A 13,393-nucleotide genomic window follows, 5' to 3' on the forward strand; every position below is an offset into this window, starting at 1 on the left:
GACTTAGTGGTAAAGAATCCACCTGCCAATGCAGGAGACATGGGTTCAATGCCTGGTCCTGGAAAATCCCACATGACACATAGCAACTGAGCCTGTGTGCCACAACTATTGAGCCTGTGCTCTAGAGCCCAGGAACTGCAACTACTTAGCCCATGTGCTGCAGCTACTGAAGTCTACACCCCTAGAGCCCGTGCTCCTCAACAAGAGAAGTCACCACGATAAGACGCCTGAGCACCACATCTAGAGAGTAATCCATGATCACTGCAACTAAAGAAAAGCCTTTGCAGCAATAAAGAGCAAGCACAGCCAATAAATAAATATATAAATTTTAAAAAAAATTGAAAGAAAATTTGCCTTCAAAGAGACAGATAATAAGTAGTGTTTGCGTGCGTGTGTGTGTGTGTGTGTTCATGCGTGTGGCTAACGAGAACATAAAACAGGATGAGAGTGGGAAGGAGGAAAACAAGTCAGAAAGTATATATGGAGATTCCAGTTTTAAATAGGGTGGTTCAGGGACTTCTCTGGTGGACCAGTTGTTAAGAATCCACCTTCCAGTGAAGGGGACTCAGGTTTGACTCCTGGACGAACTAAGATCCGACTTGTAGGGCAGCTAAGTTTGAGAACCATAACGAAGACTCAGCACAGCCAAAATGTAAGAGTCAGACACAACTTGGTGACTGAACAACCACAACAATATATAGATAGATAAATACAGGATGATCCAGAAACTCCACGTTGAGATGCTGCTGCTGTTGCTGCTGCTGCTAAGTCGCTTCAGTCGTGTCTGACTCTGTGTGACCCCATAGACGGCAGCCCACCAGGCTCCCCGGTCCCTGGGATTCTCCAGGCAAGAACACTGGAGTGGGTTGCCATTTCCTTCTCCAATGCATGAAAGTGAAAAGTGAAAGTGAAGTTGCTCACTCGTGTCCGACTCCTAGCGACCCCATGGACTGCAGCCCACCAGGCCCCTCCGTCTATGGCATTTTCCAGGCAAGAGTACTGGAGTGGGGTGCCATTGCCTTCTCCGCCACGCTGAGATGATGTTTGAATAAAACCCTGGAGAGCAGGGAGTGAGCCAGGCTGCTTTCTGGAGGAAGATATGGCCTGCCTGGCAGAGGAGACAGAAGAGGCAAAGGCCCTGAGACAAGAACATGCCTAGCATTTTCCAGGAACAGTAAAAAAGTAAGTGTGAGGTTAGAGCACAGTGGGTTTGGGCACACAGAGTAGGGGACAAGTTCAGAGAGAAGGGAGGGAGGCAGGCAGATGACACAGGGCGTTGAAGCCACTATAGTCACTATGGCTTTTACTCTGAGTGACCAGGGGAGCCACCATAAGGAAGTGAGCAAGGAATGACTTGGACCGACTTGTGTATACCTAAACCGGATGCATCTTGCAGGGTGAAGGGGCTATTTACAGTTTCCTTCTGCTGCTCAGAGGAGTCTAGTAGACCACCATACAACGAAGAGCAGGTGTAATGTTGATCTGTCCTTCAAATCTGTCCCTTTGTTTTTTCAATTAGGCAAAAAAGCTTGTAATCCTTTTCTGCCAGGTTCGGGCGTGGTATTTGCCAAGGGCAACCCGGGGCAGGAGGAAAGGCGAACCTCCCAGGCACACCGTGCCCAAGCTCCGGGATATGAGGTTTCCCGGGCTCGCCCACCTGCCTTTGGCACCAGGCCTGTGCACGAACTGGCACTCGACCTCCACGGGCCCAAAGACGTCCTTCCTCGTCGCGGGAGGGTTTGCAGCCTTCCCCATCCGCGGCCCCGCGAGTTCAGTCTCAGCAGGAAGGGGCGGGCCCTGCGGGTTGGCTTTGCAGAGGCCCCGCGTTGCCATAACGACCCCGGCCGGGCTCTGGACGCCAGAGCATGAACCGCAGGCAGCGATAGAAGCTGGAGGCTGCGGGCGGCGACCCCATCGCTGTTTGCCAGGGACTCCAGATCCAGACTCCGCCCCCCAGGAGAGCGCAGGTGAGCGGTCGCAGGTGTGACGGGGAGGGGGCGAGCGCCTAACCTTCAGCCGTCTGAGCCCCTCTCGTTCCACCTTCCCTGGTGGTAATTATTGTTACTTAGTATCAAAACAACCCGAGCAGAGCCCGCATACCGCGCTGTAAAACTTTTTTCCTGGCCAGCTGCACGGCTTGCGGAATCTGACCAGGGAGCCCACCAGTGCCCCGGCAGTGAAAGCGCCTATTTCCTAACCATTGGACTACCGGGGAATTCCCCAAAGCTTTCTTTTCTAATCAGAAACTCTATGTATTAAGACCACAGCCTCCTCTAGGGTAGAATCTAAGTTCTTGAAAGTTAGGACAGAGGATATGTTACACTGATGAAGGGTAATCATCCAATGATGTAAGGAAGTTATTAGATTTTGGATTCTCTTACAATTCTGAGTAAGCCAAGGAGAAAGTGTCAGCTTGAGGCTAATGTGACATTAACACCTTTCTTAACATTTGCCAGTCTCAACTGTAAGCCCCAGTATCTAGCTAAGGCTTAAGAAATGATCATAAAATCTTTCTTGGATAAAAGTATTGACTTTTAAAGTGAATTAATTTCAATATAAAGACTAATCATGGACTGCCCTGATGGTCCAGTGGTTAAGACTCCAAGCTTCTAATGCAAAGAGCATGGGTTCGATCCTGGTCAGGGAATTAAGATCCCACATGGCCAAATATATATTAAAAAAAAAAAAAAGATTAATCACAGTACTCATGGTACACACAAATGGGAGGAAAAAAAAAAAAAAGAAAAACATTAAATTTAGGACCTGAGACTGTTTCCCTCTGCCCAGTTCATGCCCTGGCTGTTTTCCTTGCTTTGAGTGCCTTTCCCAATTCCTGGGCATGATTGTCAAAATACATACTAGCCAGTACAGTTGGCCAGCTTAGTCAGATTCCTGAAGGTCCCTGCTGTGTCCCTACAGGGAATTCCTTGATGGACAGGGCCCAGTGCAGAATGAAAATGAGGCCCTGGCTCAGGAAGTATTAGGAATTTTTAAAAAGTGACAGCAGAGCCAAGACCAAGCACATACCTTTCTAAGGACTAGGTCCTATGCAGCTATTCAGGTTGAACATCTGTGATGCTGGCCCTGAATGGGTGGATGCCTGGAACACCATGATCTCCTGAAACCTGCTCAGCCTTGGGGTCATACTCATTGGTCAATAACTCTGCCTGCTGATGGTTAAATAGTTCTCTGCACTGGGCAGGGAGGGTAGGAGAGCCCTTGTCTGATGGAAAAAACCTAACCAAGCAGACAGGAAGAGTACCCAAGCAGAGGGCAGAGGTCAGAGGTAGCAGGATGATCAATCGTCCTGGTGTGTCTGGAGCTGTCCCAGTTCTAGCTCTGAAAGTTCAATGTCCTAGGAAACCCCTCAGTCCCAGGGAAACCGGGACATGTGGTCATCCTAGAGACAGTATCGTTAGTTGATGGGCTCTCCTGACAGCTCACAAACCCCTGCAAAGCCAGCCCCTGTGCTTTTCCACCAGAGGCAGGACTGGCCTAAAGTGCTAGATGCTGAACCAGTGGTGGTAATGGGATGTCCCTGGGGGCTGTGCCACAGGGCTGTCTGCCCACCCAGACAAGGGTGGCCTGGCTAGGTCCCAACTCCCCTGTAGTGGGTCCCAGTGCTCACCACTCCAGCATCCACTCTGATTGGTCATGAGTGAATGAAGGTTAGTTGTTCAGTTATGTCCTTTGCAACCCCATGGACTGTAGCTCATCAGGCTCCTCTGTCCATGGAATTCACCAGGCAAGAACACCGGGGTGTGTTGCCATTCCCCTCTCCAGGGGACCTTCCTAACCCAGGGATGGAACTCATGTCTCCCACATTGCAGGCACATTCTTTACCATCTGAGCCACCAGGGAAGCCCCTGATTGGTCATACTGGCTATTAATGTGACTTTCACCCTCTCCCCAGGGCAGCTTCTTCCTGATGTCATCACAAACCCCTCTGATCTACTGGTTTCCCTGGGTTCCATCCCAAGCAATTGTGCCATCAGGTTCCCCGCCCCAGGGGGCCCTTAGGGAGGCAAGGGAGGAGACATCCGAACATCAGTCCAGCACAAAAGAATCCCCCCCAAGGGCTGCTCATCTGCCCCGGGCATTCAGAACACACATGACTCACCCCACCTGACCTCAGACAAGTGTCTTTCCAGGAAGTCCCAGGGTCCCAGCATTCCTTGGAGCAAACTGAACCCCTGATGTTCCTAACCCTTTGGCCCCACAGAAGCAGCCAACATGCCTATCTTCAAGTGCCCGCAAAAGTCGGAGCCCCTGTGGAAGGAGTGGGACCAGAAGGCCCAGAAGAATGGACTGAGGCACCAGGTGTTCGCTGTCAATGGCGACCACTACGTGGGCGAGTGGAAGGACAACGTGAAACATGGTAAGTGGGGGCTCAGGGGTGAGTGTGGGGTCTGGGCCACGGTGGACCCCTGGGGCCAAGGAAGCAGCTTGCAGAGCTCACTGGGGACATAAGATATATCACCGAGAGGTGAATACTGACTAGGACCAGCCAGGGGCATCCTCATGCTGGGGCTCTGAAATCCAACTCAACCCTGGCTTCAGGTGAGCAGAGGGGCCAGCAGGGAACAAAACTGTCTTTAGACACCAGCCACAGCCTCAGCTGGGACTCCCAGGACATCAGCTCATTCTCTACCCTCTGCAACTGCACTAAGCATGGAGCTGGCTAGCAGGAGGAAAAGGTGGCCTCCAGAAACCACCTTGCAACTGGGATTCTGGTCTTCAAGCTCAGTCCTTCAAACCAGCAGGGGGCGAAATAGGATATCTCCCACCACATCTCCACCCCGCAATAGCTGGGGCTCCCAGGGTGGAGTATGGACTCCTTGTGACACAAACTGAGCCCTGAAGAAAGAAAAACAGAAAAACAAAGTTTTTATTAAAAAAAGGTATTATGGCTTCTCCGTCTAGTCTTGCAATTCCAGATTCTTGGCTCTTGGCCACTCTTCTCTCCTGTCTTCCTGCGTTAAGCTTGAGTCCATAAACCTGGGTCAATCTCAGCTCCATCAACTGTGACCTTGAGAGGTCTACTACACCACTCTGAGCCTCAGTCTCCTCATCTGTAAAATTGGAATAATACATATCTGTTAAGATAAGAGATACCATCTATCAAATATGTAGCCAAGGATCTGTGCAGAAGGGGAACTTCTTGAATGTTCTCTGAGGGCTGAGCACAGCACAGGACATTATTCAGACTTTCCTTGTCCAAGAAACCCCCAAAAGTTGAACCCACCCTGCTCATAACACAACACCCACCCTCAGCACTGACTTAAATACCAGGTTTTACGCAGCTGCCTGGAGCTCTTTGTGTAGTTAAGGATGACTGCCTGTGTGTTTCAGTCTTTGTGGGAAGCCTGTGGTGTGGACAGAGCCCTGGACTAAGAGTCAGGATGCTGGAGTTCTAAGCCTGGCTCTATTACTGAGAGGCTGTGTGACTTTGGGTAAGTCATTTCCCATTGTCTGAACTTGGCTGCCCTACCTGTGATACGACCTTGCAGGCTGGTATAAACAACTATTCATCCCCTACAGTGTAACTGGACCCTGCCTCAAGGGCAAACATCAATGATAGCATCTTTTCTATTTTCAGGCATTGTCCTAAGTATTATACATATATTAATGAATTTAGTGTCCAGAACAACCCCATGAGATCTTCTTGTACCCATTTTACAGATGAGGAACCTGAGGCCCAGAGAGTTAAGTTACTTGCACTAGATCAAAAAGCTGGGTTTGTTCCTGAGCTACCAAGGACTGAGACACAAGTTGGCACACAGAGGTACTTCCCACATATTGTATTCATCCCTTTGTTTAACAAATATTGGTCACCTCCAACATGCCAGGCACTGTTCTTCTGTGCTGGAAATAGAGCAGTGAACAGAACAGACCAGTCTGTGCCCTTGTGAAGTGTACATTCTCCTGGAAGACACAGACAGTAGACAATACATGATAAATAAATGAATTATCTATTATGTTAGGAGTTGGAAATGGCAACCCACTCCAGTGTTCTTGCCTGGAGAATCCTAGGGGCGGGGGAGCCTAGTGGGCTTCCGTCTATGGGGTCACAGAGAGTCAGACACGACTGAAGCGACTTAGCAGTAGCAGTAGGAGTTGACAAGGGATGTGGAAAGAAATAGAACAGGGTAAGGGGTTAAAAGTAGCTTATATTAATTTTTTTCAATATTTATTTATTTGGCTGAGCTAGGTCTTAGTTGCAGCATGCAGGATCTTCAATCATTGTTACAGCATATGCGGGATCTAGGTCCCTGACCAGGGATGGAACCTGGGTCCCCAGCATTGGGAGCGAAGAGTCTTAGCCTTTGGACCAGCAGGGAAGTCCAGAAGCTTATATTAAATAATTTTAAGTGAGATGGTCAATGAGAAAATGATTTTTGAGTAAAGACTTGCAGGAGGTAGGGAGTGAGTGAATATTTGGGGAAGAGTTTTCCAGGCCAGAGGAGAAGCAGGTACAAAAGCCTTGAAGCGGAAGCATATCTGGTGGGTTCCAGGAACGACAGGGCCACCAGGAATTGGAGGGCAGAATGGAAAATGGGAGTGGAGGACATAGAAGGGGTTGGAGTATAATAGGAAGAGGTGGGTCTCCATGTATAATCAGGAGAACTGAAGAAATATGCAGAACATTCTCCAGAAATCCTGACCGTCTGGTATATACACTCAGTATTATTAAAAGATGAAGCTCAAACACCAAAGGGGAAAATTTCTGCTTGGTGTTTGCTCTATGGGTTTGGCGTCAGGGCAAAGCACTGTAGAAATAGACCTCTCTTGGAGTTTCTCTGGATGCTAGGGAGAGGGTGGTCTACGTACGAGGTAGATACCCCTCTCAGTCCTTGAGAACTGTCCAGTCCAGATGCCTGAGGCCCAGGCAGACAGAGCACCTGTCTCCCCACACCGGCCCCATGAAGGCCATGTTTGCAGTGTTGGCCCATCTTTGTATCACCAGGGAAAGGAACACAGGTCTGGAAGAAGAACGGAGCCATCTATGAGGGGGACTGGAAGTCTGGGAAGCGAGATGGCTATGGCACCCTCAGCCTTCCTGACCAAGAGACCGGAAAGTACAAGAGAGCCTACTCAGGCTGGTGGAAAGGCGATAAGAAATGTGTGAGTGGTTCCCATCATGCTCTGGGGTGTGGGCCAGGCTGAAAGAAGCCTTTGTGTGTGTGTGTGTGTGTGTGTGTGTGTGTGTGTGTAGGGGGAGCAGTCAGAGAGGCCTGGGAAAAAAGGGAGGGGGATCTAGGGGAAGAGAACAGGGTTCTGTGTGGGTGGGAGAAGGAAGGGGTGGGGGAACCATCAAGACTTCTCAGAACAAAAACCAGAAACAGGAAGCAGGAGAGGGCCCAGGGAGGAGCCCATGAAACCCTGTGGCTACAAGAAGCCAGCCAGCCTGTGAGGGGCAAAATCTCCTCCCCCACCTCCCCAACTCATTTCCTGGCTTTCTTTTCCCCTGGCATCCCTTTCTGAGAATACCCCTTCTGTTGGGACTGGATAAGAGGTGGGGGGCGGGTGGAAAAGTGAGAGCAAGAAAGAAAGCAGACACTTCACCCTTTGCCAAGAGAAGAAGGTCCTGAGGGCTAGAGGGCAGCCAGAGGCATGCCCCCAACCCATAAACACCTGACTCCTCACCACAGGTCATGGAGACAGATAATCATACAGCACTGCTATTGAACAACTGCTGTTATGACCCTGGAATAGGATATATTGTAGAACTCCACATCAACATCGTCATCATCATCATTATTATTTTCCTCTCACTGATGAGGAGACATGCTCAGAAGGATGCAGCAGGTGAAGTGCCTCACCTGGGGTCACACTGCTGGCAAGTTAATTGCCCCAGGATTTCATGATCTCTGCTCTCAAAATGTTTCTTGGCCAGTGGGGGACAAAGATCCCCAAATAAATAATTTACATTGTATAATACGGTGCTAGGATTGAGGTTTTCACAGAAAGTCCAATGGAAGTTCACTGAGAATTCAGGGCAGGCTTCCTGTAGAAGGTGACACCATAAGATGCAAGGTGTTAGGGAGTAAAAAGGGAGGAGGGGAAGTAGCAAAGGCTGCAGAATTGTTAAAGGAAGGAAATATTAAACAGCAAGGTGTGTCTACCCACAGGGGTGGCAGAGAGAGGAGGGGTAGGAGGGGGCCTTGAAGGTTGTGTGGGGGATCAGGATTTTTGAGAAGTAGCCTTGGGATGCATAAGCCAGCCCCTTCAGGTTTGATCTGTGGGGACCCCATGGTGACTCTCTGCGGTCGCATGATAAGTGTTCATGTTCATTTTTCTGGGGAGAAAGTCCATGGCTTTGATCTCATTGCCAGGCATCTGCGACTTTTAATAGGGTCAAATCAGAGTTGGGAAGACAGAATTAATGTGATCAGACAGGCCATGTAAAAGATCCTCCCAGCAGTCATATGGCAGATGCATGGGATGAGGGGGAGAACGGGAGAGTGGAGGAGGAAGATCAGTGAGAAGGGGCGAAATGATGGTGGGCCGAAGGAAGGCAGTAGCACAGGGTAGCGGAAAATGGAAGGCCTGGGAGATTTTACAAAACAGGACCGTCAGCTTGGATGTAGGGCTTGCGGAGGAAGGAGGGAAGAAGCCTAGGTGTTTTGGGTACCAGGGAGGATGGTGGGTGTTCCCAGTGCTGTGGGGCGCCGTGAACAAGGACATCTTCGTGCTTTCAGGGCTATGGGATCCAGTTTTTCGGACCCAAGGAGTATTATGAGGGTGACTGGTGTGGCAACCAGCGCAGCGGGTGGGGCCGCATGTACTACAGCAACGGAGACATCTACGAGGGCCAGTGGCGTAACGACAAGCCAGAAGGGGAGGGCATGTTGCGCCTGAGTGAGTGTCCAGCCCCTTCCCAAAGGCCTGCTGGCCACGCCCACTCGGCCACCCCCTCAAGGCACAGTCCTCCGGGGCCCTGCAAGGCCGGGCCCTGGCCACGCCCATCGGGCCACGCCCCCGCATAGCGCTGCTGGGGATGGGGGGTTAAGGTGAACGACAGGAGACAAGACCTGGTCCCTGCCCTCGGGGAGTTTATACTCTAAAAGGGGTACCTAGCGATAAATATAAAGAATTAAGACTTTGTCTTTTGGTCCATAGTAATCATACTGCTACTGCTGAGTCGCTTCAGTCGTGTCCCACTCTATGCGACCCCCATAGACCGCAGCCCACCAGGCTCCCCCGTCCCTGGGATTCTCCAGGCAAGAACACTGGAGTGGGTTGCCATTTCCTTCTCCAATGCATGAAAGTGAAAAGTGAAAGTGAAGTCGCTCAGTCGTGTCTGACTCTTAGCGACCCCATGGACTGCAGCCTACCAGGCTCCTCCATCCATGGGATTTTCCAGGCAAGAGTAGTGGAGTGGGGTGCCCCAATCATAGCCCACACCTAGGCAGCCCTGAGCTCATTATATCCACACTACAATTCTGTACCGGAAGCTGACTGTGGCTCAGATCATGAATCCCTTCATGCAAAATTCAGACTTAAATTGAAGAAAGTAGGGAAAACCACTTACTATTATACAGTGAAAGTGACAAATAGTTTCAAGGAATTAGATTTGAAAGACAGAGTGCCTGAACAACTATGGACGGTGGTTGGTAACATTGTATAGAAGGCGGTGATCAAAACCATCCCCAAGAAAAAGAAATGCAAAAAGGCAAAATGGTTGTCTGATAAGGCCTTACAAATAGCTGAGAAAAGAAGAGAAGCAAAAGGCAAAGGAGAAAAGGAAAGATACACCCATCTGAATGCAGAGTTTCAAAGAATAGCAAGGAGAGAAAAGAAAGCCTTCCTAAGTGAACAGTGCAAAGAAATAGAGGAAAACAATAGAATGGGAAAGACTAGAGATCTCTTCAAGAAAATTAGAAATACCAAGGGAACATTTCATGCAAAGATGGGCTCAATAAAGGACAGAAATGGTATGCATCTAACAGAAGCAGAAGAGATTAAGAAGAGGTGGCAAGACTACATAGAAGAACTATACAGAAAAGATCTTCATGACCCAGATAACCACGATGGTATTATCACTCACCTAGAATCCATAAATTTAGCATCATTGTCCCTCCAGACTGTGACCTGCAGAAGGACTGGGACTGTGTCTGTTTTGTTCCCCACTGTTTCCCCAGTGCCTGCTGTGCAATAGATACTCTTGGTGAGGACACAAACCAGAACCTAGGCTCCTGAAAACTGGGGAGGGTTAAGGCAGCCACTCTGTCATTCTTAATCCTCCCTGCACCCTGCTCCCATTCCTGATTTTAGTGCGTACCTCCTACTAATAGCAGGCATTTAGTGAGCGCCCGCTGTGGCCCAGCGCAGGCTTTCTAAGGTTTGGAGTTTGGAACCAGCTCTTACTAGTTGTGGGACCTTGGGCAATTAACCTCTTTAAACTCCCTATGCTTCAGTTTTCTCAACTGTAAAGTAAGGGGAAAATAAAGCTTACCCAAAGTTATTGTGAAGATTAAGTGAGGTTTATATTTGTAAAATGCTTAGCATGACAGAATAAATAGTAGGCGCTCAGTATCAGTACATACTTGTATAGCAGAGCTCAGCAAACTATGGGCCAAATCCAGCCCCGAACATGTTTTTGTAAATAAAGTTTTGTTGGCACACAGATGTGCTCATTCACTTATGTATTGTCCAGTGGCAGAGGTGACCATCTGTGGCAGAGACCCACAGTGCCCAAAATCCTATCTGCTACTTTGCAGAAAAGGTTTGTTCATCTCTGATCTGGAGTTTATCCAGTACTTTTCTAAGTCCTTTTTGTGTACAGATTCATTTAATCTTTACAATAATTTAATGAGGGAGGTGCTACTCTGGTCATTTTACAAATGAGGAAACGAGACAAAATGGCTGCATGACTTGCTCAGGGTCACACAGCTCATAAGTGTCTGAGCTGAGACATGTTAGATTTATCATTATTATTTTTACAGCATCACCACCATCCGATAGGAAGTGGAATTGATTCCCAGTTAAGAGCAGGGGCTCCTGGGATGAACAGGATTTGGTTTGAAACCCTTCCTAGTTCTGCGACCTTGAGCAAATCAATCAAATTTCTGGAGCTTTTCAAGTTTCATGTATAAAGTGGAATCCTTTATCCTTCACAGAACTGTTTTTGTGAGAAGTGAGGTCAGAAGCAGCATGGAATCGGCACAGAGTAAATGCTGGAAAAGCACTGCCTGTTAGTATCATTAGCTATATTTTTTTACAGGCAGTAAACGGTGTCGCTTATCTAAGTTCAAGTAGGTAGTTGAGGTGAGGTGATATGTGAACCAGGTCTGAAACCACTGGCACCCCGGGGCTCTATGGCTTTCTGGTGGGCATGATGTCTAGCCTGCCGAGTGGCAGAAAGTCCAGCCAGGGGGGGAATGTGGTGGGCCAGCACCCATGACCCTCTGTCTTTCCCCCCAGAGAATGGGAACCGCTATGAAGGCAATTGGCAGAGAGGTGTGAAGAATGGGTCAGGGCGTTTCTTCCACCTGGACCATGGTCAGCTGTTTGAAGGCTTCTGGGTGGACGACGTGGCCAAGTGTGGCACAATGATTGACTTCGGCCGCGACGAGGCCCCCCAGCCCACCCAGTTCCCCATTCCTGAGGTGGGCAGCTCTCTGCAGGATCCTGGGACCACACCCAACCTACAGACAGGAAACAGCAGCCCCCCGCCAGCCACACCCAACCTAACTGAGCCCAGCCCAGTCAGGAAACCTACAAGGTTTTGTTTTCAGTCAGGGCATCCCCAGGGAGACTGGCAGTACCCCCACAAAACAGGCAGTACCCCCAAGGCTGGCAGCACCCCCACAGGGCAGGCAGTGTCCCAAAGGCTGACAGCCTGGGTCTTCTCCACACTCCCCAGACCAACCCCTGTTACTTCCGTCCAGGTCAAAATTCTAGATCCTGACAGTGTGTTGGAGGAAGCCTTGGCCATGTTCAAGAAGACAAAAGAAGGAGATTGATGCCAGGTGAGAGGCGGGCATACCAGCCACCCTCTGATGTGGTCTGGGCAGCTCCTGGGCTCTTCTCTGACCAGGAGGGATCAGGGGCAGGACCACACAGGACTTTGCCTCCAAAGTCCTGCTGGTCGTTTTTGCTTCCTTTTCTTGGAATCTCTTTTCCTTGGGACCTCTGTGGTGGTTCTGTGCGTAAATAAGAACCTGTGCTCCCAATGCAGGGGGCACAGGTTCAATCCCTGGTTGGGGAGCTAAGATCCCGCATGCTACCTGGTGTGGCCAAACGAACAAGCAAACACACACCCTCTTTTCCCTATAGACATCCTTCCCAGATCCTCCCACTGTGGCCTTATGGGATTGGACTCAGTGGTCTGCTCACCCGAGTGCCCTTGAGTACCGATGTTTGCCCCGGCCCTCTACTTGCCCATCTGTCCTGTGGGGCCTTGTTCCGTGCAGTCCCTCCTGGTGGGTATAAGTGGGGTCGAGGAGAGAGCACTGGTACAGCATCTTTGAAACGCCAGCTCCCAGCACTCCTCGCCCTTGCAGAGAGAACACCAGCGCTTCAGGAGGAATTCAAACCGGAGTCACCCAACTGCTCGGACCGGTGCAGCTCCTGTCGGAGGAGCAAGTGGGGACACACCCTTGGCACCTTCAGAAGGCACCTTACTCCTTCCAGCACTGGCTCATTCCTTCCCAGGAGGAGGCCAGTGCTTCTCTCCCCTGCTGGCCTTGGGGACCCTCTTGTTACTGCCTTTTTCTTGGACCTCATCTCTGAGTGCACCAGAATAAAGGAGGACCCTGGTGGCAAGAGCCGGGTGCCTAAGGTGGGTGGCGGTGGTGGGGCGGGGGGGTGGGGTGTGTGTGTGCAGGGTCCCTCGGGAAGGATTTCAGGTGGAGAAGTGAAATGTCCCCATGGGCCACATGGACTTCCCTTGGGGCAAAGTGGGATGGTGCTGCCAGGTCTCTGATGAGATAACTGATCTCTGTCTCATTCCAGAAATGAGACAGAGCCTGCATCAGGCTCCACTCGTCACTTAGATTCGGCATTGAAACGTGACCTGGCTTCTCACCCTAACATAGGAGCTCCCAACCTTGGAATCCCGTGGGAGATGTAAAAGCTAAGAACGCCCAGATTCCACACCCAGAGAGCCTCATCTGTCTAGGATGAGGCCTGGGCCTTCCAGAAGTTCCCCAGCTTGACTCTAGTGTGCAACTGGGGCACAGAACCTCTGACTTATTGGCTTTGTGAACCTAAGCAAGTGACCTCAGTTGCCCTGTCTGTAAAATGGGAACCTCAGAGATCTCTTGGGGGTGGGGGTGGGGGTGTTGTGATGATCTTCTGGCAGATATAAAAACAACAGATAACATGAGGTTATTGAGGTGAGTTGTAAACAGATATCCACGAAAGGCTTTGCAAAATTTTGCACAAC

General features: G+C 50.0%; 1 protein-coding gene across 6 annotated transcripts; it reads left to right on the plus strand.

Annotated features, from left to right (window-relative positions):
• Positions 1 to 1,013: 1,013 nt before the first annotated feature.
• On the plus strand, positions 1,014 to 12,771 carry MORN3 (MORN repeat containing 3). 6 transcript variants are annotated; one of them, XM_061384771.1, is made up of 7 exons: positions 1,827 to 1,967; positions 4,223 to 4,378; positions 6,968 to 7,125; positions 8,703 to 8,862; positions 11,428 to 11,612; positions 11,895 to 11,975; positions 12,485 to 12,771. In XM_061384771.1, the coding sequence occupies exons 2-6, from the start codon at positions 4,234 to 4,236 to the stop codon at positions 11,967 to 11,969; spliced, it is 723 nt and encodes a 240-aa protein (XP_061240755.1). In that variant the 5' UTR covers positions 1,827 to 1,967; positions 4,223 to 4,233; the 3' UTR covers positions 11,970 to 11,975; positions 12,485 to 12,771. The 6 variants fall into 6 exon arrangements, with proteins under 6 accessions (XP_061240758.1, XP_061240757.1, XP_061240755.1 ...); XM_061384770.1 differs by lacking the exon at positions 12,485 to 12,771 and adding an exon at positions 12,283 to 12,476; XM_061384769.1 differs by having other exon boundaries at positions 1,829 to 1,967; positions 12,510 to 12,771.
• Positions 12,772 to 13,393: the final 622 nt, after the last annotated feature.

This window comes from Bos javanicus, chromosome 17 (genome assembly GCF_032452875.1).
Source record: "Bos javanicus breed banteng chromosome 17, ARS-OSU_banteng_1.0, whole genome shotgun sequence".
Taxonomy (NCBI): domain Eukaryota; kingdom Metazoa; phylum Chordata; class Mammalia; order Artiodactyla; family Bovidae; genus Bos; species Bos javanicus.